We start from the raw sequence: 24,903 nt of genomic DNA, 5'->3' as shown, positions 1-24,903 counted from the left end.
AATATTTCAATTATTCCTAGCATAGCCACATATGTAACATTTCTTACAGTTTTCAAAGGACCTTCTCCTATAGTAACTTATTTGAGCCTCATAAATGATCTGCGAGGAAGGTAGAGTTAGGATAACTAATCCCATTTTACACATAAGGAATGGAAATACCAAATTAAATGATTGATCCAGTACTATAGAATGAAACCAAAACCACAATCTAGTCTTTCCAGGTCAGGTTTTATTAGTCATCTGGTATCCCACATGTTATGTTCACCAGTTCTAAAACAGAACTGATCAAAATTCTTCAAAGTAACAGTTATGGAATAAAGCTTCACTTCTTCACAAAGAGAAAGAAGATTGTTGCCAAAAAGAACACATGCTTAGTTAAATGAAATCAAAACTATATAAGGAATTTTAGATTTCCAGTTTAAAATGTTTACCCAACTGCTGTGAGAAAAATGCACAATCAGGAAAAGCACGTTTAATATTTCTAAAGGGCTGGATTAAAATTTCAGCTCTAAACTTCATTACTGTAATTAGATTTTTAATGCATATTTATTAAACATCCATTCAAATACTGTGTTCACAATTATTCATGAGTTATTTGTACATTTGTGTTGATTTTAACACACTGTAAACAGTGGCCACTGACCAGAAATGTTCTCCTGCCATGACAGAAGTCCATGCTAAGGTCATAGGCAGCCCATTTATGCTCTATTATGTTCTAATCATGCCCAAATGATAAATATTCAGCTGCTTTTCTGAAAACTGCAATGGTCATCAATGACCCAAAAAGTTAGACTTTATCAGTGACATTAAAGACCTATGTTTGATACAGTGATGAATAAACAAAGTGCAGAACAGAAGAAAATCAAATCTTAATTAAACTCTTTCTTTAGAAAAACAACATAAGCCATCATCAAGGAATGCATCACAAGATGATTTACTTTATTTATAAAAGGCTGATTTAGGGGCTTTAAGAGAGTGTTTTTGATTTAAATAGAAAAATTATGAAAATTAAAACTAAATGCTTGCTGGTTATCATTCTTTTCCTTTAGAAGCTAATCTTAAATGTGCCAACGTGTATAACTTTACAAAAGGAAAAAAATAGTACTTTAAATTTCATGATAACAAATCAGTAAAATACTGCCTAAAATTCTGAATAAAGCTATTCTGAAGTAATTATAGGCATGGCCCAGCATACTGAGTAACTCCTTAATATTCACCCTGTTCACACACTATTTAATAACAAGATCTAGGGGATCTATTTTCTTTCAAAAGATGAAGAAAAATAACTGATCTATTTGTTATGTTAGTTTATTTTAAATTTTATACACTCACACACATATATAAATGAGAATTTTTAAATGGAATCCACAGGAGCTACATTTAAGATATAAATTACATTATGAAACTGTGAAGGAACCACAACAAAAATTACATGTTCAAGCTTTAAAGATTGTTGAAAACTGCCATCTGGTCAAGAGTATGGATAGATAATATGTTGATACAGTAGCTTCTGGGATGGGAGAAATAAAGAGAAGAAATAAAAAGGAAGGGTACAGGACAGTGAAAGGATGTTACTAAAGAGATTCTGGAGATTTAAGTATCAGGTACCTCTAGTAGCGTAAGAGCAGAAATGGGGCATAACTAAAGCACCTTGGGGAGATAAAACACTGCAGAAAGAATAGCATCCAAAATACTTTTTTTGTGGTTTGTTTAGGGACAGCATCTTTCTCTGTCACCCAGGCTAGAGTACAGTGGTTATTCATAGGCACAATCATAGCTCACTGCAACCTCAAACTCCTAGACTCAAGCAATCCTACTGTATCAGCCTCCTGAGTAGCTAGGACTATAGGCATAAGCCATGACACTGGCCTTTTTTTTTGTAGAGAGAGGGTCTCACTATGTCACCCAGGCTGGTCTTGAACTCTTGGCCTCAAGCGATCCTCCAGCCTCGGCCTCCCAAAGTGCTGGGATTATAGGCATGAGCTACCATGCCCAGCTGAGAAATTACTTTTGTAAATTTTGACTTACAGTAAGTGAAGTTTGCCTTATTTCAACCTTGCTAAGAAAATAAGACCTTGACTTGGCAGCCAGGAAAATTAATTCAAAAGCACAAAAAGAAGTTTAGAGGATGCTAGGTAATACCTCATCACAGATGCTCTTTACGGCAGAGTGAGTGCCATAAATGGAAGTGACCCAATAAACTTAACCACTCTACTACACCCATCCTTCCCTCCACCTCAGAACTACATTTAGGGTACTAGCTATACCAATAAGCTATGCTTTGCTTTTAAAAAAATTACTTTTAAAAAATATCCTCTATCATCATAACGTTAATCAATCTCAGGAATAGGCATGAACATTCTTTTCTAATATAATAAATATTAATGGAAATCCAAGAAACATGAAGTTTCACATAAGGGTATTCATCTAATTAGGTAATAAAAAGTAAGTAAGTCTAAAGATTATTTTCTTAACCACAAATCTGTACTACTAATAAACTATACCAAATCATATAGCTGAGGGGGGTTAGTTCTACTCACATTAATATCTAATCGGGAATAATCTCCTATGTACATGTGCTAAAGAAAAGATTGTGGAGTTAAAGGTAAATATAAGTCATCATTTAATAGAGACACCTAAAAATATAACACTGAGATACAGAAGGACACTATAATAAAAAGAAATCACAATAAGTGACCCTCACACTACCTTGCTTTCAAGAAATAAACTTAATTTCTAAGGCTAGCTTAAATAAAATAGAATTTCAGAAATGCTAATTTTTTAGGTTTTAGAAAACCTAAAAACATTCCCCTCCTTGGCTTCTCGCCTATTTCTCCTATGACCTCTCTAACTGCTCTCCTACGAGGTTCCCTTCTGCTCAAACAATGTCAGTTTTACTCAAGGACTCACTCAGCTGTTTGTTTTTTACTCTTCAAATGTTCCCAGGCTCATTCTTCCAGTCTCATGGCTCTCAATACTGCATATTTCCTTTCTTAGTATCAGATCCCCATGTGTCCTACAACCAACTAGACTTATTTACTTGGAACTATCATAAAAACCTCAAATTTAACAAGCCCAAAATTGAAACTCCCTGTAAAATACCTCCGGCTCTATCTTTTTGTTTTCCTTGATTAAATTACCCAAACTAGGAGACCTAAACTGATCTTAACTCCTCCCTTTCCCTGTTTCTCCCAAGTCAATCAATTCTGGAATACCAAAGACATGTCTCTGAATTCCCTCCCTCCACCGCCCTGCTCTCCACTACAGCAGTACTTCAGGCTCTAAACCACTACTTCAACTTCCTCCTAAAGAATCACCCACTCACGCCTGTAATCCTAGTACTCTGGGAGGCTGAGGCGGGTGGATAGTTTGAGCTCAGGAGTTCAAGACCAGCCTGAGCAAGAGTGAGACCTCCGTCTCTACTAAAAATAGAAAGAAATTAGCTAGACAACTAAAAATATATAGAAAAAATTAGCCGGGCATGGTGGCGCATGCCTGTAGTCTCAGCTACTTGGGAGGCTAAGGCAGTGGGATTGCTTGTGCCCAGGAGTTTGAGGTTACTGTGAGCTAGGCTGATGCCACGGCACTCTAGCCCTGGCAACAGAGTGAGACTCGGTCTCAAAAAAAAAAAAAAGAATCACCCAGCTCCCAATATTCCCCATCCAGGCATTTCTGATCTCTTTTTCAGGCGACCAAAACAATAATTATGCCAAAACAGATCTGATCACTTCTCTTGCTAACAAACCTCCACCAGTGTCCTACTTCTTCACATAGTATAAGGACTCTTCTCAACCAGATCACAGCCCACCTTGCCACCTTCATCTCTAGCTGCTCTCCCTCAGGGACAATAAACCAACAAGGGCGTGTATGCTCACTTCCACATTTTTGCTAAAAATACAAAACCTTCCTCTCTCCAAGCAGAGCTGCTTCCCCTCTGTAGTCCCACATTTCAGATGGGCCCAGATCACAGTAATATTGTAGTATGCTATTAATAAGCATTATCACTTTAAGGAGCTAGTATAACATAATGGCTACCTTTGTGGCCATGAAGCAAAAATGCCTGGGTTCAAATCCCAATTGGGTGGCCACACCTGTTTATTCATCTATAAAATAAAGAAAAACAAATGTATAGCGTTTTAATGAAGATTAAATTAATGAGACAGGCTAAGCACAGTGGCTCACGCCTGTAATCCTAGCACTCTGGGAGGCCAAGGTGCGAGGATCACTTGAGGTCAGCAGTTTGAGACCAGCCTAAGCAAGAGCGAGACCCATCTCTACCAAAAACATAGAAAAAATTAGCCGGGCTGAGTGGCCCGCACCTGTATTCCCAGCTACTCAGGAGGCTGGGGCAGGGAGTTTGAGGAGTTTGAGGCTACAGTGAGCTATGATCACGCCACTACACTCCAGCCTAGGTGACCGAGTGAGACTCTGTCTCAAAAAAAAAGAAAATTAATGAGACACAGAAACTGCTAGCAGACTGCCTAGAACATAAAAGGGGCTTATCAAATGTTTATCATAATTCCATCTCCCTTCCAAAACTGTGAGCTGGAACACAGTTTCACTCACTTTTCCCCCATCACACTTAGTACAAGACCGCAACTGAATTAGCAATTTTGAGGCATTTTCCACCCACACCATGGCCACTCTGATTTGTAATAAAACCCTTCCCCTTAACTATCAGGAGGTTGAATAATTGTTACATTAAATGGAGATACAGTTAGACCCAAAAGAAAACAATCAGTGAAATCAAAAGAGATCATGTATACTTAAATTGCATAAAATATAAAATTTCATTTTCAATTGTTTAATAATCTTATTCAATGGAAATAAATGTATCTCAAAATGGAATTCTGTTTTTTTTTTTTTTAAGACAAGGTCTCAGGGCAAAGCACGGTGGCTCAGGCCTGTAATCCTAGCACTCTGGTGAGGCCAAAGCAGGAGGATCACTTGAAGTCAAGAGTTCGAGACCAGCCTGAGCAAGAATGAAACCTCATCTCTACTAAAAATAGGAAAAATTAGCCAGGCGTGGTGGCACGTGTTGTAGTCCCAGCTACTCAGGAGGCTGAGGCAGGAGAATCACTTGAGCCCAGGAGTTTGAGGTTCCTGTGAGCTACGCTGACAGCACTCTAGCACAGGTGACAGAGTCTAGCTTTGTCTCAGGAAAAACAAAAGACAAGGTCTCACTCTGTCACCCAGGCTGGAGTGCTCAGTGTAACCTTGAATTCCTGGATTCAAGGGATCCCCCTACCTCAGCCTCCTGAGTAACTGGGACTACAGGCATGCCCCACCATGCCCACCTAATTTTTTTTTCTTTTTTTTTAGAGACCAGGTCTCATTATGTTGTCCAGACTGGTCTCTAACTCTTGGCTCAAGTGATCTTCCGCCTTGGCCTCCCAAAGTGCTGGGATTACAGGCGTGAACCACCACGCCCAACCCCAAAATGGAATTTGTAACGTTGTACTTCCTAAGATGCTTAAAGTTAGGTAATCACATAGGTGATTTGGATGAACAGCACTTTAGGTCTCCTAAAGTTTTGATAGTTTCTAAAGTGTCTTAGAACTTAGGCATTAAAGCTAAGATGGGGTATAAAAATAAAGGTAAGAACATGCTCTTCCTTTCTTATTCATTCCTTTCCTTTATCTGTTTCATTCTTTTAACTTTAAGCCAATATTTCACTCACATTACACTGTACTAAATAGACTTGAAAAGAAGAAAAAATGAAGATAAAATAGAAATGTAAACAGTAAGGCCTGGCACGGTGGCTCACGCCTGTAATCCTAGCACTCTGGGAGGCCGAGGCAGGAGGATTGTTTGAGCTCAGGAGTTCGAGACCAGCCTGAGCAAGAGCAAGACTCCATCTCTACTAAAAATAGAAAGAAATTATATGGACAACTGAAAAAATATATATAAAAAATTAGCCGGGCATGGTGGCACATGCCTGTAGTCCTAGCTACTTGGGAGGCTGAGGCAGGAGGATCGCTTGAGCCCAGGAGTTTGAGGTTGCTGTGAGCTAGGCTGACGCCATGGCATTCTAGCCCGGGCAACAGAGTGAGACTCTGTCTCAAAAAAAAAAAAAAAGAAAAAGAAAAGAAATGTAAACAGTAAATAATCCCCCAAAATCCAGAAAGAGACAGAAAACAAATTTGTAAATAAGACTGTAAATACTGAAGAAAATTTCAACTTAAATTTTCCTTTTATTTAAAGAAGAGGAAAGACCATCTTTAGTTACAATTAAAGTGACCTCTACTCTTAACTGCATTTTCGTCAAATCTCCACACCCAGAACTGGCTAAATTTAGCATATAGGAGGAAGTATGAGTATAGATTAATAGCATAGGCTTTAGGGTCAGATATAAGTCCAGGTATAGCCTTTACTTGAACTCACAAGTTCTGCCACTCACTAGCCATATAACTTGTACAACCTTGGATTCATGATCACCAAAAAGAAGATAAAGATTAAATAAGATAATGTATGCAGAAAGGACTTAATATATTGCATGACACAGAATAAGTATTCACTAAATCTCTATGATATTGTAATCATGCTCCTTTAATCTTAATTTTCATAAATTATGGTACATGCATAAAATGGAATACTATTTTAAAAATTTAAAATGAGGCAGGGTTTTTGTTTTTTTGGTGTGTTTTGGGGGGGTTTTTTTGGTTATTTTTTTGAGGCAGAGTCTTGCTCTGTTGCCTGGGCTAGAGTGCAGTGGGGTCATCATAGCTCACTGCAACCTCAAACTCGGGCTCAAATGATCCTCCCCTCCTTGGTCTCCCAAGTGGCTGGAACCACAGGTGTACCCTACACCCATCCCCACTTCTCTTTTTTTAATACAGATATTTATATACATATGTGCTTGTACATACATATACAGAATGTCTCATGAAGAATATATAAGAGTTGGATGTGGTGGCTCATGCCTGTAACTCTAGCTACTTGGGAGGTCAATGCAGGAGGACCACTTGAGCCCAGGAATCTGAGGTTGCAGTAGGCTATGATGATGTCATAGCACTCTAGCTGTGGCAACAAGCCGAGACCCTGTCTCAACAACAACAAAAAAATAGGCTTGTGGCTCATGCCTGTAATCCTAGCACTCTGGGAAGCCTAGGTGGGAGGACTGCTGAGGTCAGGAGTTCAAAACCAGCCTGAGCAAGAGTGAGACCCCCATCTCTACTAAAAATAGAAAAATTAGCCAGGTACAGTGGCCCCTGCCTGTAGTCCCAGCTACTCAGGAGGCTGAGACAGGAGGATTGCTTGAGCTCAAGAGTTTGAGGTTGCAGTGAGCTATGATGACACCACTGCACTCTACCTGGAACGACAAGAGATGCTGTCAAAAAAAAAAAAAGAATACATAAACTAGTATTAGAGGTTGCCTCTGAGGAGGAAAACTAAGCAGCTAAGAGATAGGGATAGAAAAGTCTCACATTTTGCCATGTTCTTTCTTGTACCTTTTTTTTTTCTAGAAAAAGAGATAAGGTCTCACTCTGTTGCCCAAGCTGGAGTGCAGTGGCCTTACCATAGCTCATTGTAACCTCGAACTCCTGGACTCAAGCAATCCTCCTGTCTTGGCCTCCCAAACAGCTAGGACTACAGGCAAGTGCCACCCCGCCAGGCTAATTTTTTAATATTTTGTAGAGACCAGGGTCTTGCTGTGATGCCCAGGCATCAAGTGATCCTCCCCACCTAAAGTGCTGGGATTACAGGCATGAGCCACCATGCCCGGCCTCTTGTACCTTTTGATTTTTTTTTCCTTAAAACTGGTATATAGTATGAAATTTTTATCATTTGCTTTTGCCGATCATTCTAAAAAGAAAAAAGAAAATAAACTTTATATTATAATCCACAGCTTATACTACCTAAGTATTTCATTATGTATTAAATGCATTATGCTGATCTTTGCAGAAAAACCTAAGGTGACCTAATCATAGTTCTAGTATTATTAACAATTTCAACTGCATTGATGATAATGGCCAAAGGTTGTTACATTTTTAGCTAAATTAGCCAATAAGAATCAATCTGTTAAGGCATATACTTTATTAAGGCATATCAATTTATTAACGTATATAAGAGGGGATGCCTAGAGATGAGAAAAAGGAAAAACATAAGTATGTGGATGGGGCACACAATGAGAATAACTTCATTCATTCATTCAAAAATCATATCTGCTCATATGGTACCAATCATTGTGCTAAATGCTGAGGAAACAATGACATAAGTAACTTGCAATTTAGTGGGAATATACAAATAGAGCAGTAAAACTGGCGCTCTTGTGGGCTGGGTTACTCAAAATATACATTCATTCAATAATGAACACACAACAATTAAATGAATGAAGGCAGGAAGAAAGCAAGCCTGGTGACAAAACACACACCCCCGAAGCCTCTAGTAACTTGGAAAGAACACCAAGAACTGATCCCTGAATCTGACAATGCTGTGGACCTGCGTTCCCAGAATCCCAAGAGCCAGAGGAGCCTGCAGGGGTCTGAGGCGTGGCTCTTCATCCTCCGCTCCTTCCTCCGACCCGAGAGCTTGGGAAGGGAAGAATGTAAGGGTCCCCTGGACTCAAACCCCACATTTGCCTCCCTTCAAGCCGGGCACTCCTACACCTGGGCTCACCAGGTCTCAGCTCTCTTAACGTCCGGGAGGTAACAAACGCTGGGTCAACCTTTGACCCTCAAAATGAAAGTCACTTTGGGCCAGTTCCCTCAGTGTTCCCTCGTGAACAGGCAGTATACAAGGCAAGAAAAACTAACACTCCTTTTGAGCGGCCCTTAGCTCCGAAAAACCGTGAAACCAGGAAGCACCTGGAGGAGATCACAGAGGGAAGGTGACCCCAGAAGCTCCTGCAGTCAAATGCGCAGTCGGCTTGGCCGGCTAATGGCACAGTCACTGACCTTTCCATAGGGGCTTCCCAGGCGCGGTGGCCAGAGGAGCGAGAGCGGCAGCCCAGGCCCCGCACCCAACACATCTCCCTCTCAGCGGGCTCTGAGCTAAAGAACGCAGGGTAACCACGAGCGACCAGGAGGCCGCCATCTTGAGCTCCGTACAAGGGTAGGAAGAGGAGAACTATTGAAACCTAGATGAGAGACGGTGGCAAAGTCAAATCCAGCCGTGCTCGCTGAAGGCTCCACCCGAGAAAACGAAAGGGAGCAGTTAGAGAATGTGACCTCCAGGAGCCAGCGGGGCGGGCTTGAGTCCCCAGCTGGGACTACGACTCCCAGCATTCAGTGCGCCGCCGGGGGCGGGGCGGGCAACTGCCGTCTGGGGCCGGAGGGAGGCAATTCTCCACCCGGCGCCTGCTGCCCAGGAACCCGAACTCTTCCATGAATTGGGAAGCGGGGCCGGCGCGGTGGCTCACGCCTCTGATCCCCCCGATTTGGGCGGCTGAGGCCGGAGGATGGCCTGAGGCCAGCCTGGACAGCATGACACGACCCTCGTGTCTACAAAAACTTGTTTTAAAAATTAGCTAGGCCTGGTGGCGCGCACCTTATACCCCTAGCTACTCGGAGGCTGAAAAAAAGAATTAGGAGGTGACTATAACGAGTAGTCAACGTCACTACTCCTCAGCCTTTTTAGTTCACATGACCAACATTCCGAAACCTATATGTAAATAAAATGTAGGTGGCCCAATAGGCCATCATGTTTTAACGAAATATTGATGTGACCTCAACACACCTCCCGAAATCGTAGTCCCAGTTTTTTTTTGCCTCCAGCGTCCGACTCATCTTTAGCAGAATACCTGAAATGTGTTCCTAGTACTTTTCCCTTCCGTGTTTGAATAACATAAATCACTTTTAATATCTCACACACTCAAATGTTTTGAAAGAATTTATAAGTAGCATGGGAAAGGCAATGGCCCAAGATAGACGATTGTTCGAGGGAGTTAGTCATGGGACAGTGTATCAGAAGGGTAACTTCTAATTGATCTTCCCTAATGTAATTAAACAAAAAATGTTTTGAGGCACTATGATTAAGTGTATTGAGAACACAAACTGCTGTCCACAAGAAGCTGGCAATCCAGTAGGGGAGATCAAGAATGTGAGAAAAGATAATACACAGTGCTGTAGAATCAATGAGAGAGCATTTGGGCTGGTAAATCAGGAAGGCTTTCTAGAAGCTTAACTTTTAGTAACAGGTGAAGACCTTCCAAGAACAGGGAATAGAGGCAACTTAGGCAAACAAGAAAGCCAGGAGTATAGGAAGGAGAACCAAGTTTCAGTTGTGTGAAAACAAATGAAAAGACTACACAAGGAAGAGTTCCAGAAAGTCAAGTAGCTGGTCCCCACTCCAAGAGGGATTCCAAAGAAACAGGAAAAGTATAGCATGGCGTAATAATTTGGAGATGTTTCTACCAACTTCATCAAGTCATCTATGGGAAAAACTATTTAGACTGTATCTGTCAAAATAAGTTAATTTTAAAAATGAGCCAATGTACACTATTTGTTTTCTTTTTTTTCTTTTTTTTTATTGAGTCTCTGTAGAGACTGTCAAAAAATTGCCAATGCCAGCCGGCACAGTGGCTCACACCTATAATCCTAGCACTCTGGGAGGCCGAGGTGGGAGGATCACTCAAGGTCAGGAGTTCAAGACCAGCCTGAGCAAGAGCGAGACCTCGTCTCTACTAAAAACAGAAAGAAATGATCTGGACAACTAAAAATATAGATAGAAAAAATTAGCCAGGCATGGTGGCGAATGCCTGTAGTCCCAGCTACTTGGGAGGCTGAGACAGTAGGATTGCTTGAGCCCAGGAGTTTGAGGTTGCTGTGAGCGAGGCTGACGCCACGGCACTCTAGCCTGGGCAACAGAGTGAGACTCTGTCTCAAAAAAAAAAAAAAATTGCCAATGCCAACTATATTTCAAGTCATCATAGCAGGGTATTGGGAAAAGTTTTCAATTAGCAATAATCGTACCTCAGATAAACCTCATTGGCTATTATACTGCCACTGGGAAAAGCTTATTTTCTATCTTTAATTCTGTTGTCTAACATAAACTGTTCCTCCATATTATGGCAAATTTTTTTTTCTTTTCATATTACAAACATTTGGGTGTGACACTTTCTGAAAGGCCTTTTGAAAATCAGATTGTTTCTCCTTTGACTTACATATTTATTTATCACGCTCAAAAGACTGTCAGAGAGTATTTTTGGTTTGGTTTTGTTTTGAGACAAAGTCTCACTCTGTCACCCAGGCTAGTGTGAAGAGGCATCATCATAGCTCACTACAACCTTCAAATCCTGGGCTCAAAGGATCCTCTTGCCTCAGCCTCCCAAGTAGCTGAGACTACAAGCATGCACGACCATGCCTGGCTAATTTTTCTATTTTCTTGGTAGAGACAGGGTCTCACTCTTGCTCAGGCGCATCTCAAACTCCTGAGTTCAAGCAATCCTCCCTCCTCAGCCTCCCAAACTGCTAGGATTACAGGCATAAGCCACCACATCCAGCCCAAAGAGTATTTAGATATCATTATGTTTGCTCTGAAAAAACAATTGCTTGCCTTCGTCAATGAAATTATCATTTATGAGAGATTCCAACAGCTTAAAAATTGTGGAAGTGAAATAAGCTCTCCTAGATAGTTGAATGCCAAATTGGCAGGAAGAGCTACGTGAAATTTTCACATTGCTGTGCAAGTAGACAGAAACGTAGCAAATAAACTGTGTACAAGTTTAAGGTAATTTAGAGGGAAATAAATTACATTTGTTGTATTCAAGAGAATTCATTATGACCATAAGACTAAGTAGCCATTGAAACTTTTATTAAAATGTTAATCCTGGCTAGGCAACATGGCCAGACCCCACCTCTACAAAGAAAATTTTGCACACACTTATAGTCCCAGCTACTCTGGAGGCTGAGGCAAGAGAATCAGTTGAGCCCAGGGGTCTGGGGTTGTAGTGAGAGCTATGATGACACCACTGTACTCTAGCCCCAGGCAACCCAGAAAGACCCTCTCTCCAAAAAAAAAAAAAATCTGTGTTTTACTTTCCTGGAGAGCAAGTTAAAAAAAAAATTAGGGTAGTGTATGTCCTAGCTACTTCAAAGAAGTTATATAAGAATCGAAGGGGATAATATATATAGTAAACACAAAGAGTTAATCAGATATGATTGTAAATAGAAATTCAGAGAGGATAAGGTCAAAGTCTAACAAGGAAGGGTATGCCTAGGACAACATGAACTCATGATATCCAAGAATTGTAGAAATAAGGAATGCACTCTAAAGCTTGAAAAAAGTAGGGAGAGATTTTATTTTTTTTTTTTTTAGTTATTTTTTTTACTGGGCAGCCTGCAAGAAGTTGTGAGGAGATATTTTTATTTTGTTTTTTTGTTTTTTTGTTTGTTTGTTTGTTTTTTGAGATAGAGTCTCACTCTGTTGCCCAGGCTAGAGTGCCCTGGCGTCAGCCTAGCTCACAGCAACCTCAAACTCCTGGGCTCAAGCAATCCTCCTGCCTCAGCCTCCCGAGTAGCTGGGACTACAGGCATGCGCCACCATGCCCGGCTCATTTTTCTATATATATTTTTTAGCTGTCCATATAATTTATTTCTATTTTTAGTAGAAACGGGGGTCTCACTCTTGCTCAGGCTGGTGTCGAACTCCCGAGCTCAAACGATCCGCCCGCCTCGGCCTCCCAGAGTGCTAGGGTTACAGGCGTGAGCCACCACGTCCAGCTGAGATTACCATTTTAGAGGGTCCTTTTAGGGCCACTGACAGAGACAGATGGTAGATGGAATATGCCATTGGCATAAACCAGTCTAAATACCATTTCCTCATACTGTTGTTTTTGTTCCTCTTCTTAAAACATTACCTTAAGGAGGAAAGGGTGCCCTAATACCTGATTCCCACTTCCACTACCCCATCTGTAGCCTCCTCCATCACAGTGAATGGCAACTGCAGCCTTCCAGTCGCTGAGGCCACTTATCACAGGAACCATCCTCTGCTTTCCTCTTTCTCTCACACTGCACATCCAGTCCTTCAGTGAATTTTGTTGGCTCCACCTTAAGATTATCCAGAATCCAATCACTTTTCACCACCAGTATGTTGCTGCCACTAACCCTGGTCCAAGTCACCATCACCTCCCTGCTGGATTTGTGCAATTGCCTTCTAACCAGTCTCCTGACTTCCACTCTTGACCCCTACAGTCTATTATCCACACAGCAACCAGATATGTTTTCTGAAATTCCAAAATGAATCAGGCCATTCCTGTGTTTAACACCCACTAGTGCCTTCCCCTGTCACTCATTTAACAAAACAGCCTAGAAGGCCTCATGATCTGAGACTCAACCAGCTTTCTGATTTCATCTCAGACCATTCTGCCTTCCCCTTCCTGGCCATCTACATTGGCTTTCTTTTTTTTTTTTTTGAGACAGAGTCTCAATCTTTTGCCCTGGCTAGAGTGCCGTGGCGTCAGCCTAGCTCACAGCAACCTCAAACTCCTGGGCTTAAGCAATCCTCCTGCCTCAGCCTCCCCAGTAGCTGGGACTGCAGGCATGTGCCACCATGCTCAGCTAATTTTTTTCTATATATATATTTTTAGCTGTCCAAATCATTTCTTTCTATTTTTAGTAGAGACGGGGTCTCGCTTTTGCTCAGGCTGGTCTCGAACTCCTGAGTTAAACAATCCACCCACCTCGGCCTCCCAGAGTGCTAGGATTACAGGCATGAGCCATCGCGTCCGGCCTGCATTGGCTTTCTTCATGTTCCTAGAACTCACAAACCCCTATTTACACTCAAAGCTTTTGCATGTCTTTTCTTTCTGCTTGGAATAGTCTCCTCCAAGGTACATACTCAGTTCACTTCCTCATGTCCTTACCTTCTTATAACACCTTTTCAGCTAAGTCTATCCCTAACTACTACCTATATAAAATACAGTCTTACCCAGTGCTCCTTTTCTTACTTCCCAGTTTTATTTTCTCCACAACAGTTAACATTATCTGGCATAATACATACTTTAATAATTTATTAGATTATTATCTGTTCTTATTACTTTTCCTAGAATTTTAGTTCCATGTGGGCAGGAATTTATGTCTGTTTTGTTCACTGCTGTATCCCAGGACCTAGAATAGTGCCTAGGTTATAAGGGACTCAATAAATATTTATCAAATGAATGAATAAGTAGTCTTAGTAAAAATACAAAGTTTATCATTGCCTTTCTGAAAAAAAGCAGACTACCTTCTTAATGGAATCAGTGATGCTTCTAATATTTTGAGCTAATTTTTAAAAATAAAATTTATTGTGTATATTTGAGGTTTACAACATAGTGTTATGTAATACACATAGATAGTAAATGGTTACTATAGTGAATGGAATTAACATATCACTCACTGCAGTTACCTTTTTTTGTGACAAGAGCAACTAAAATCTACTTATTTAACAAAAATCCCAAATATCAATTTTATCAACTAAAGTCCTCATGTTGTACATTAGATCTCTAGACTTGTTCATCCTACATATCTGCTACTTTGTATCCTTGGATCTAGATCTCCCCATTTCCCTCCCCCACTCTGCACCCCTCCTTACAGTACCCACTGTTTTAATCTCTATGCCTGTATATTTGACTTTTAAAAAAAAAGATTCCATATATAAGTGAGATCATGCAATATTTTTCTTTCTGTATCTGGTTTATTTCACTTAACATAATGTTGTCCAGATCCATCCATGTTGTGGCAAATAGCAGGATCTCCTTTTTTTTTTTTTAATTCAGTCTCCATAGAGACTACCAAAAATTGCCAATGCCGGCCGGGCGCGGTGGCTCACGCCTGTTATCCTAGCACTCTGGGAGGCCGAGGCGGGTGGATCCTTTGAGCTCAGGAGTTTGAGACCAGCCTGAGCAAGAGCAAGACCCCGTCTCTACTGAAAGAAATTATATGGACAACTAAAAATATATACAGAAAAAATTAGCCAGGCATGGTGGCACATGCCTGTAGTCCCAGCTACTCGGGAGGCTGAGGCAGGATTGCTTAAGCCCAGGAGTCTGAGGTTGCTGTGAGCTAGGCTGATGCCACGGCACTCTAGTCCGGGCAATAGAGCAAGACTTTGTCTCAAAAAAAAAAAAAAATTGCCAACACCAATTATATTGCAAGTCATCACAGTGGGGTACTGAGAAAAGTTTTCACGTAGTGATACTTGTGCCTTGGATAAACTCCATCAACCATGATACCACTGTGCAAAGCTTCTCCTTTTTTAAAGCTGAATAATAATTCATTGTGATATATATATGGCACATTTTCTTTATCCATTCATCTGTCTATGGACACAGGTTGTTTCTGTATCTTGGATATTGTGAAAATGCTGCAATGAACATGAGAGTGCAGATATCTTTACGAAATGGTGATTTCATCTCTTTTGGTTATATATCCAGAAGAGAGATTGCTGGGTCATGTGGTAGTTCTGTTTTTAACTTTGTTAGGAACTTCCATACTGTTCAGCCTATTGTAAAGATTAATTTTTAAAATACTGCCAAATTTAATATCACAAAAGTAGTTAAAACACAACCCAAGAGACTTTGTTTTCCATTTATTTATTTGCCATAACACATGGTTCTTCATACATGCAGATTCTCCTAATTCAACAAAGAAACACTTTAGACCTACAAAAACAAAAATGGTTCATTTGAAGTCAGAAATAAAAATAAAATCCTAAGCTCCCCTACTGACTGAATGGACCCTTTCTTGGCCAAGGGGACCCAAATAAATCTTAAAAACTGAGTTCCCAGCCATGACTGGATAGGAGGTCTGGCAAGCCTCATTATATTCCCTCCCACCCCCAACTCACATCCATTAGACTTTCTTTCCTAAAAATTAAACAGAAACCAGCCCTTTAGAAAGATGTGCTCCACTGCTGATTTCAACCAACTGCCTGATGCTGCAGCTTGCCTCTCTGTATTTTCCACATAACAACTGACCAGCATTCCTCTTGATAAGAGACCACTGAATATGGCCTGGTTCTGGCCAGTTTACATAGGCTGCACACAGGATGCCTCTGTGCCCTCCATTTCACTTTTTGACACATAAAGCCTAATTTTAATGTATTTAAACATTAAGTCTCCACCCCAAAATGAACACTGGACATATGTAACACACATGCTTGCTTATGATGTACTCAAGTATCCCGCCTTTGTGAATATTCATAGCTCTTCCTATAACCTGACAAACGTGTTTGCTTAGCCAACCTGTCGGCATAAATTCCTTTCTCACCCTTCCTCCTTTGTATTGCCTCCTTTAGTTTCTGCTGGAGGCCACATTTCCTAGCTTGCAGGCTGCAATCCTTTTTTTTTTTTTTTAATAGAGGAAAACAATTCTATTTTGGGTAACAATGAACTGATTTTATAAATTAATTTTAATACAGTTAATATGATTATTCCTTCCACACCCTAACTATATACCTATAGTCACTTGACATGAATATGAACAAATTGCTTTGTGTTTGGGATTCAGGTAAAGAGTGGTTTTTGCATTTCCTAATAATACTTTGGAAATCTTTCCATATCAGCATTTTGAAATTACCTCATTCTTACTATTTACTACACAGTATACTGTTATTACACTGGAAGATGTGATATCTCAATGCTTAAAAATAGAACACACTTCTTTTAAATAAAATATTATAATTGGCTCTTACCTGGCCAAGAACTAAAAGGCACACTGGTCACACAAAATTGAACAGATCCTAGGCTGCAACTCTTTATAAGAAATAAAGTCAGCTAGGCACGGTGGCTCAGCCTGTAATCCTAGCACTCTAGGAGGCCAAGGCGGGAGGATCGCTCAAGGTCAGGAGTTCAAGACCAGCCTGAGCAAGAGTGAGACCCCCCGCACCCTGTCTCTACTAAAAAAAAAAATAGAAAGAAATTAGCTGGACAACTAAAAATATATAGAAAAAATTAGCTGGACATGGTGGCGCACACCTGTAATCCTAGCTACTTGGGAGGCTGAGGCAGAAGGATTGCTTGAGCCCAGGAGTTTGAGGTTGCTGTGAGCTAGGCTGATGCCACAGCATTCTAGCCAGGGCAACAGAGTGAGGCTCTGTCTCAAAAAAAAAAGACTTTGCTGCTCATTGATAGTCATGACTAATCTATTAATAGTTTGTTGATTTGTTAGTTGGATTTGATGCTATGCAACCAGGCAATCAAAAGGACTGAGTGTTTTTCAGTTTTATAGATCACTTATTCAGAGAAACTACAGTTGGTCTAAAATGCAGCCAATCTTTAAAACTCAAAGATGCCATAATAGAATTACATGAACTCATTTGTTTATTTACTTTCTCCAAGTGACTACACTCAGAATTAGCCATGATTTGGCCTAGACTTCAAAGAAATCAGCTGTTTTTGTTTTGTTTTTCAAATGGACTTCTTGGGGAGATTACTTGGATAAGATTTAAATCAAGGTAAGTTTTGTTTACCCAACTTTACTAATAGTGGAGAAGTTTTCAAGGCTCTCTAGATGATAAAACCCAAATACCTTTTAGTCAGGGACATATCTAATTCAAGGAGTGTTCCTTCCAAAGCTGAGTTTCTTCTGCCAAAACCAGAACTGGAGAAAACTGAGGGACCAGATGAGGAAAGTGTCATAAGACCTCTAATGTCTACACACACCAATTGTAAGGGGCCAATTTTCTCAGCATGTATCTCACTTAGCCCAAGCAATTCTCATCAACTTCAAAGGGAGAGATGTGCATCCACAGACATGAGTTTGCTGTATCCAGGCCTTTCTCAGCAGGAATACATACTATGAATTATGGTACCAAGCTTCATTTTTTTTTAGCCAAATCAACCCAGCTGGATTTTGAACCTTTATTTAGTTCTTGGAAATAATCAGCTGTCCCTTAAAATATTAAATCCACTTGGCTTTATTTCATATGTCAATCCTGTTGATTACCTAGAATGAGCCACAGTGTAGGTTTGTAGATTGATATAAAAGACATCTAATGTAGCTATATACTTTACTACCATGTAGCTTTATAGTATCAAATCACCCAAATTTATTCTGGAAGTAATTTTATGTTTAGCAAAGAGAGAAGCAGGAGATATAATTTCACATGTTTGCTGTTCAACAATTTTTAAATATATAATTCTGTTTACAAGTACTGTTTCTGAGCTCTAATTTGATACTTTACTACCAAGTAAATTATCTTTTAATGTAATTACTTTTATATAATAATTATGATCTTGAAAGTCTGCAAAGTGATTAGAGGGCATTTTCTAAGAAATAGATTTCTGGATTTAAATTATGTAATTTTTCTGCTTATGGCCTTGGTATTATACCTAATTTATTAATATCATTATTATTATTACTATTATTAAATACTTATGAAATAGCATGTATAGAGGTAGACCTTTACAGATATCTAAGACTTTAGGTCTACAATGTTTTTAATCACAGATTTTAAAAGTTGACACAAGCATATCCCTATTATTTTGGTTTTTTTTAGCATTTATTAGTTTTGACTCACTCTAGCATGTTACACACATCAGCACCTGTGCCCATTTAGCAAAGACTTTCAGTACAAATCATTCTGAATTGAATAGACATCTCTAAGAAGCATTACAATTGTTGCAATATTTTTAGAAACTGAAACAAGGAAATAAACAACTTCAGTAAAAGTGATTTAAATAACAAATAACGTATCTTTATAAACAGCTTATCTCCTTGAGAACAAAGAATAAACAAGGAGACAAGGGTTTTTTTTTCTTCCACTATTAAAGCAGATCACAATATGAATGGGTGAAATGTCATGAATAATTGGAGAAAATCACAGAGTAATCTTCGACAAAAACATCTGATTTATTTAAATTGTCACTGTTTGTCGTATTAGAACCTTTATTTAACCTTGTTATCTACAATGCAGTATTCAAGCTGATTTATCAAAAAATATACTTTGGAACTAACCATATTTTGAAATTTTTGACTTTCTCATATGCAAGATAAGGTAATATAAACCTCTCCTGGCAACTGTTACACTTCAGACCTGATTAATTGACATTGCATTAGACAAATGCCTATGAAAACCAATGTTTTGAATCTAAAACAACAGTAAATAAATCAAGACATTCAAACATTCTATCAATAGATTTAAGCTCAGGTTTTTGGCTGAGAGGATCATCACCTCCATTATTAGATGCACCTAGATATAACATGCATTCATTATCCTCAGGCTAAACATCATCAGAGTTACTCCTTATCATGGCATCCAAGGCCTCATCTTCCAATCATATTCTTTCTTCCTTGGTAAGCCCATTTCCTTATTGACTTCTGCACAGATTCCAAGTGTTTCAGGGATTACCATGTGTCTGGCACTGTTCAAATGGTTTACAAATATTAACTCTTCCAATCCTTATAACCACCCCATGAATTAGGTACTATTCTTGTCCCCATTTTATACATGAAGAAATGGAAGCACAGACATGTGAAATAATTTGTATAAGATTATACAGCTACTAAGGATTTTGTCTATCTCCTCTACCAAGCCCTGATTAAATAGAATTGATTTGCTCACAGTATTATCTTCAAGCCAGATTTATATAAAATATAAAATTCTAACTAAGAAATATTTATAATATAAAAGCAACAAGTGTTACAGCTCTTTTAGAATTGTCTAGCAGGTTTTCTGGTTCTCACCGGAAGATCCCCACCCCCAATAAAAATAACTTTTTTAAAAAAAACAACATATACTAGAATAATATCATGCTAGTGTTATTCACAATGGACTGGAGAGATTAGATACAGCAAAGAAGCATGGTGGGCTCTGTAGTCTAACATTAACCTAAGTATGGCAGGGGGGTGAAAGGTAGATGAGAGAGAAGGTAAAAAGCTGACTCAGAGTTGTAATTAGAAAAATAATGATATAATATTTGCAGCAAAAAAGGATGTAAATATTGGGAATTGCTTGGGGGTAAATGAGATGAGACTGATTTTAGATAAGCTGAGTTTTAGTCAGTAAGACAACAAAGAGAAATAGCTTATGGGTGCCTGTGTGAGTGTGTGGTGAGATGGGTGGCATACTTCGTAGTGATATACTCCAGGTTGAGGTAATTATAGGTTTGGGAGCATCGGACAGCTTAGTGGACCAAATCTTGTTTAGCAGGCCTGGTCAGGCTCTCTACAAAGACCAAACCATAGGTTATGAACAAATACACCCCTTATGAGGGTATGTTCCCAAACGAAAAGTTAGAAGAACTAACAACTGAGAATCAAATCTGGGATGTCTGGGAGTACATGTCCCTATGGCTGAGGCCCTTCACTAGAACAGTGACAACAATCCAGAGATTTGCTAGGCCTTCTACCTCCCAGTAGGAGTTATGGTACTCTTTGCATCCTGACATCTGGATGGGCCATGGGAAAACTTCTCTTTGCCCTCTGAAGGTTTCCTGAAAAATCAACTCACAAAAGGCATATTAACTGGAGAAAAGACATACAAATTTTATTAACATGTACACAGGAAAACCACAGAGTGATTGCCCACCCCTCAATGGAATTTATAAGTTTATATACCATCCTGGGGAAGGGGGAGAAGAGGAATTCTGTTGAGGAAATTACTAGGGAGAATGAATGGGTTAAGGAATAGAGATTCATTTGTAAATAGTTCTCTCTGGAATTTGAATTATCCTGAGAGACAGATATTATCTTGTGAAAGGGTCTGTTATGGTGTGATTACATTCATGGTCTTACAGGGAGGGGAAGAACAGAAACAGTTACTCTTTTTGGTGAGTCTAGACCTTTAGGCAGATAAACGAACTTCAGAAAACAACTTCATCCTGGTTTGGGGACAGTTGGTGGGGGAAAGGGGCAGTCAGAGAGACCTTGAGGCTGCTTCCTCAGTTTAGGATATCAAAGCACATTTTGGGGTATCAGTTTCTAAGTCCCACCACATCTTCCTCTGACCTTTCATCTCACAGATTTCTGGTCTGAGTGGTCCTCAGTTGTAACTTCTTTGGGTCAAAACAGAAAAATATTTCTCAAGTCCATTCACTTTTCTACATTAACACTGCTACTATTTTAGTTCTGCCAGAATGATCTAAGCTAAAAATCAAGTCATGGCCGGGCGCGGTGGCTCACGCCTGTAATCCTAGCACTCTGGGAGGCCGAAGCAGGTGGATCGCTCGAGATCAGGAGTTCGAGACCAGCCTCAGCAAGAGTGAGACCCCATCTCTACTAAAAAAAATAGAAAGAAATTATTTGGCCAACTAAAACATATATATATAGAAAAAATTAGCCGGGCATGGTGGCACATGCCTGTAGTCCCAGCTACTGGGGAGGCTGAGGCAGGAGGATTGCTGAAGCCCAGGAGTTTGAGGTTGCTGTGAGCTAGGCTGACGCCACGGCACTCACTCTAGCCCGGGCAACACAGCGAGACTCTGTCTCAAAAAAAAAAAAACAATAAAAATCAAGTCACTCCCATTCAATGGTTTCCTTTAGAATATTTTTATGTTAGGTAGGTTAGCAAGGGATTCCAGGTCTCCTAGAGACGAAAGTGGGTGCTTTGCCTTGGTGTAATTGGCCTACCCTAATTCTGTCCATACCTGGGGCGGGGAGGGAATATCCTACAAATCTGCCAATCAGAACCTGGCGCACCAGCTGCAAAAGAATGCAGAGGACTCTTCAGCCTATGGGCCAAGCAGCATAGGTACCATAAACTCCGGAAGTGACCTTGAACCCACATGCACAGTAAGACTCAGGTCATGCAGCTCCCAACTGTCCAATGAAAGTGGTTCCATGGGCCGGGCACGGTGGCTCACGTAATCCTAGCACTCTGGGAGGCCAAGGTAGGAGGATTGCTTGGGGTCAGGAGTTCGAGATCAGCCTGAGCAAGAGCGAGACTCCATCTCTACTAAAAATAGAAAGAAATTAGCCAAACAACTAAAAATAGAAAAAATTAGCCGGGCATGTTGGCACGTGCCTGTAGTCCCAGCTACCCAGGAGGCTGAGGCAGGAGGATCGCTTGAGCCTACGAGTTTTAGGTTGCTGTTAGCTAGGCTGACACCATGGCACTCTAGCCCAGGCAAGAGAGTGAGACTTTGTCTCAAAAAAAAAAAAAAAAGTGGTTCCATGGTGACCTCTGAACCACAAGGGAGGTCCCAATCCAGGCACCATAAAACAAGACGCAGGCCATAACTAAGTCCCTTTTCCTTTTTGTGCCCTTCCTTTTGCTCTCCCTCTGCTGCGACAGTGGGTCCAGTTGTCATCCGTGGTGTATGTATCATGCTCTGTAAACCTGTATCTTGCTCTTGCCCTATAATCCTATCTTTCTCTCCTCAATAAACCTCATTTCCGTGCTTGCCTAACTTTGGCATGTCTGGTCATTCTTTCACCATGACATTTCAGACTAAAACCTGACATATTGATACTGTCCAAAACCATAAACATTGAATGTAATGCTCTTCATGGCCTTGTCTCTCTGGCCTGAGTCCTCATTGCATTTCCTTTTCATTCCAGTAGTCCTGAACTATGTTAGTTCCCTAGCTGTACCCTGTTCTTTTTTTTTTCTCTGGGCCTCTTCATGTATTTATCCCTGTCTCCGGAATGCACCTCCCATACACAGGCACACCCAAATCACATACAATTTGCTTGTCAGACACCACCTTCATGTCTCAGTTTTGTTGTTGCTTCCTTCTGGAATCCCTCCTCTACTAACCTCCCCCAAGACCGGGGAAGGGAAGGGAATACTTTACTGATATGGCTTGCTTGTTTTTATGTCCCTATGACCAGACTGAAAGATCCTGGAAGCAAAAACTGTATCTTGTTTACTACCTTCCCTCCTCCCTATATTCCCCAACCCCTACCTCAGCACCTAGCACAGTGCCTGGTTTATTGCAGGTGCTCAGCACATCTTTGTTACATGAATCGCCAGAAGGGCCCAAGAGTCCTGAGGGAGCTATATCTGTTCAGACAAAGAAATCATATATGCCATTGGTTCTGGAATGGGACCCTCCCAACACTCCATCAATTAATCAAATATATCTGGTATTCGTGAGATTCTCTACATCCTTGCTACTCAGTGTTATCTGGGGACCAGCATTAGCATTAGCTGGAATTTGTTAGAAATCTCAGGCCTCATCCCAGAACTCCTGAATCAGAATCTATATTTTTACAAGGTCCCCAGTCATTTGTATGCATATTAGTGTTTGAAAAACACTGCTCTACGTAATCCTGGTGGTTCTTTACTCAGAAAGTTGGTAATTCCTCTTCTTAAGAGAAGGAACAAAATGCTTGGTTCCCAGTATAACTGCAGCTAAGGATCTTTTTATTTCCATCTTGACTCATATTTACATTAAACTTGTCTGGCCTTATATGGTTGAAATCATTCACTCTGCATGATGTTAAGGGCTCTCCTATCTCTCAACAGGAGTAATGTGCCTATTTTTTTCAAAAGCTGACCCAACAGACACTAACCATTTGACTGGGGACAAGGAATTGCACATTGTCATGGCTGCCTTTGACTCTTTCAGACATTGGATCCAATGTTATCTATCAGCAGAATTCTTCCTCTCCCAGGAATGGGCCTGCCTTATACTATTCCTGATGTGCTCAGCCACCTGTTGGGAGCAGCCCGCAGGAAGTGTGGCCTCTGAGCAAATGCAGTAATGAATTTCAGAGCACAGCAGCTGAGGCCATAGGTTAATTATGCTTCCTGCAGTTGGAGATCTGAGAAGCATAGTCTCATAGCTACCACAGAGGGTAAGAGGAAGACAGAGAAAAAAAGGATAATTAATAGAGAAGAACTTGGAAAAAGCAAGAAAGGATGGTTCTGATATTGATGCAACCAGCTGGGTCCTGCCAGATTTACCAACATGTAAGAGGTGCTAAATCACAAAAAATACAACAAAAATAGAGAATTGTGGGTGTTTTGAAAGAGATACTTTGTAAAGACTCTCCAACGAGGGGGTGTAAGACCTCTCAAAGGGCATGCCCAAAACACAATAGATGGTCACTAATCTCCCTAACTACTAACAGTAAGGGTCAAGTTACTAGCAGGCTTATGTTACTGAGCAAGACATGTAAGCAGAGGCCTGGTTCTTTCCAGCTCTTCCCCCTAGCCTCTTCTTTAAATAAAACTGAACAATGATTCAAGAAAGTTAGTGTGAAGCTACATTCAACTCCCAGAGTCTCCCACAAACACCTAACTCTTAGACTGTTCAGGGAGCAACTTATGTGGTGATCTCTCCCTGACTGTGGAAGTAGAGGTAGTCTTTGAGAGAAGAGAGACTATTTGATACACTACTAGAGCAGATGGAGATGATAAGGCCCCTTCATGGGGTCAGTAGGGACTTTCCGGGAGGACCATCACTGTAACAGAGGGAAGTGTCTGAAGAAAAAATATATATATATTTTCTGTCTCTTTCAAACTTTCCCCACTCTTTTTGGGAACTGCAGTCTGGCCTGCATCCCTGAGGCAGGTTAAGTCCTTTGTTAAAAGAGATAACTCAGCCATCCCAAGCTGCGCCAGCCCCCCAGGTGGGTGGATGGTGGAGTTCACAGGCTTTGTCTTTGGCAGAGATGGGACCATTAGAATAGTTAACCATAATAGCTTAGAACTTTAAAACCTCTGCATTTCTGCTTATGTGCAGGGAAATCTGAATTTTCAGACAAGAAGGTCTACCATTTTTCCAGCTTTGCTGGCAAAGTAATAGAACTTTTCTTTCCTGCCCCTCAGACCACTTATTCTCATTCTTCTGATGTGGCCTCGAGGATAAGAGGGTAAGTGGCGAAGCTTTCAGTAACATCACAAAGGTCCAGGTCACAAAGGTCCAGTCACAAAAGGATCTCAAGCAACCTTAACATCATCTCCATTGTTATATTAACATATGTAATCTCTGATTCTCGTGACACCAACTGGTGTCAACTAAAATAAAATCTTAAGCCCCCCAGCAGACTGAATGGACTCCCTGTTGGTCAAGGGGACCCCAGAAAACCCTTAAGG

The 24,903-nt window shown here is 40.5% G+C and overlaps 1 protein-coding gene and 2 non-coding genes across 6 annotated transcripts in view; 1 reads left to right on the top strand and 2 right to left on the bottom strand.

Annotated features, from left to right (window-relative positions):
- Positions 1-9,206, bottom strand: part of AFG1L (AFG1 like ATPase) — a 166,523-nt gene extending 157,317 nt beyond the window's left edge. For 2 of the 4 annotated variants that reach the window (XM_045544129.1, XM_045544130.1), the window contains exon 1: positions 8,898-9,206. In XM_045544129.1, coding sequence (XP_045400085.1) covers positions 8,898-9,036 — 139 coding nt within the window. In that variant the 5' untranslated portion in view covers positions 9,037-9,206. The remainder of the gene's footprint in view (positions 1-8,897) is intronic. The other 2 variants (XM_045544131.1, XM_045544132.1) reach the window with 1 other exon arrangement.
- A 1,611-nt stretch (positions 9,207-10,817) lies between these two features.
- Positions 10,818-10,958, bottom strand: LOC123633611. The gene has a single exon (XR_006733643.1). It is a non-coding gene; the product is annotated as a U4 spliceosomal RNA (small nuclear RNA).
- Positions 10,959-19,555: 8,597 nt separating this feature from the next.
- LOC123633728 lies at positions 19,556-19,616 on the top strand. Its single transcript, XR_006733742.1, has one exon. It is a non-coding gene; the product is annotated as a U7 small nuclear RNA (small nuclear RNA).
- The last annotated feature ends 5,287 nt before the right edge of the window (positions 19,617-24,903 follow it).

This window comes from Lemur catta, chromosome 2 (genome assembly GCF_020740605.2).
Source record: "Lemur catta isolate mLemCat1 chromosome 2, mLemCat1.pri, whole genome shotgun sequence".
In the NCBI taxonomy this organism is placed as follows: domain Eukaryota; kingdom Metazoa; phylum Chordata; class Mammalia; order Primates; family Lemuridae; genus Lemur; species Lemur catta.
Note: the sequence above shows the minus strand (reverse complement) of the source record. Positions and strands in the feature narration are given on the sequence as shown.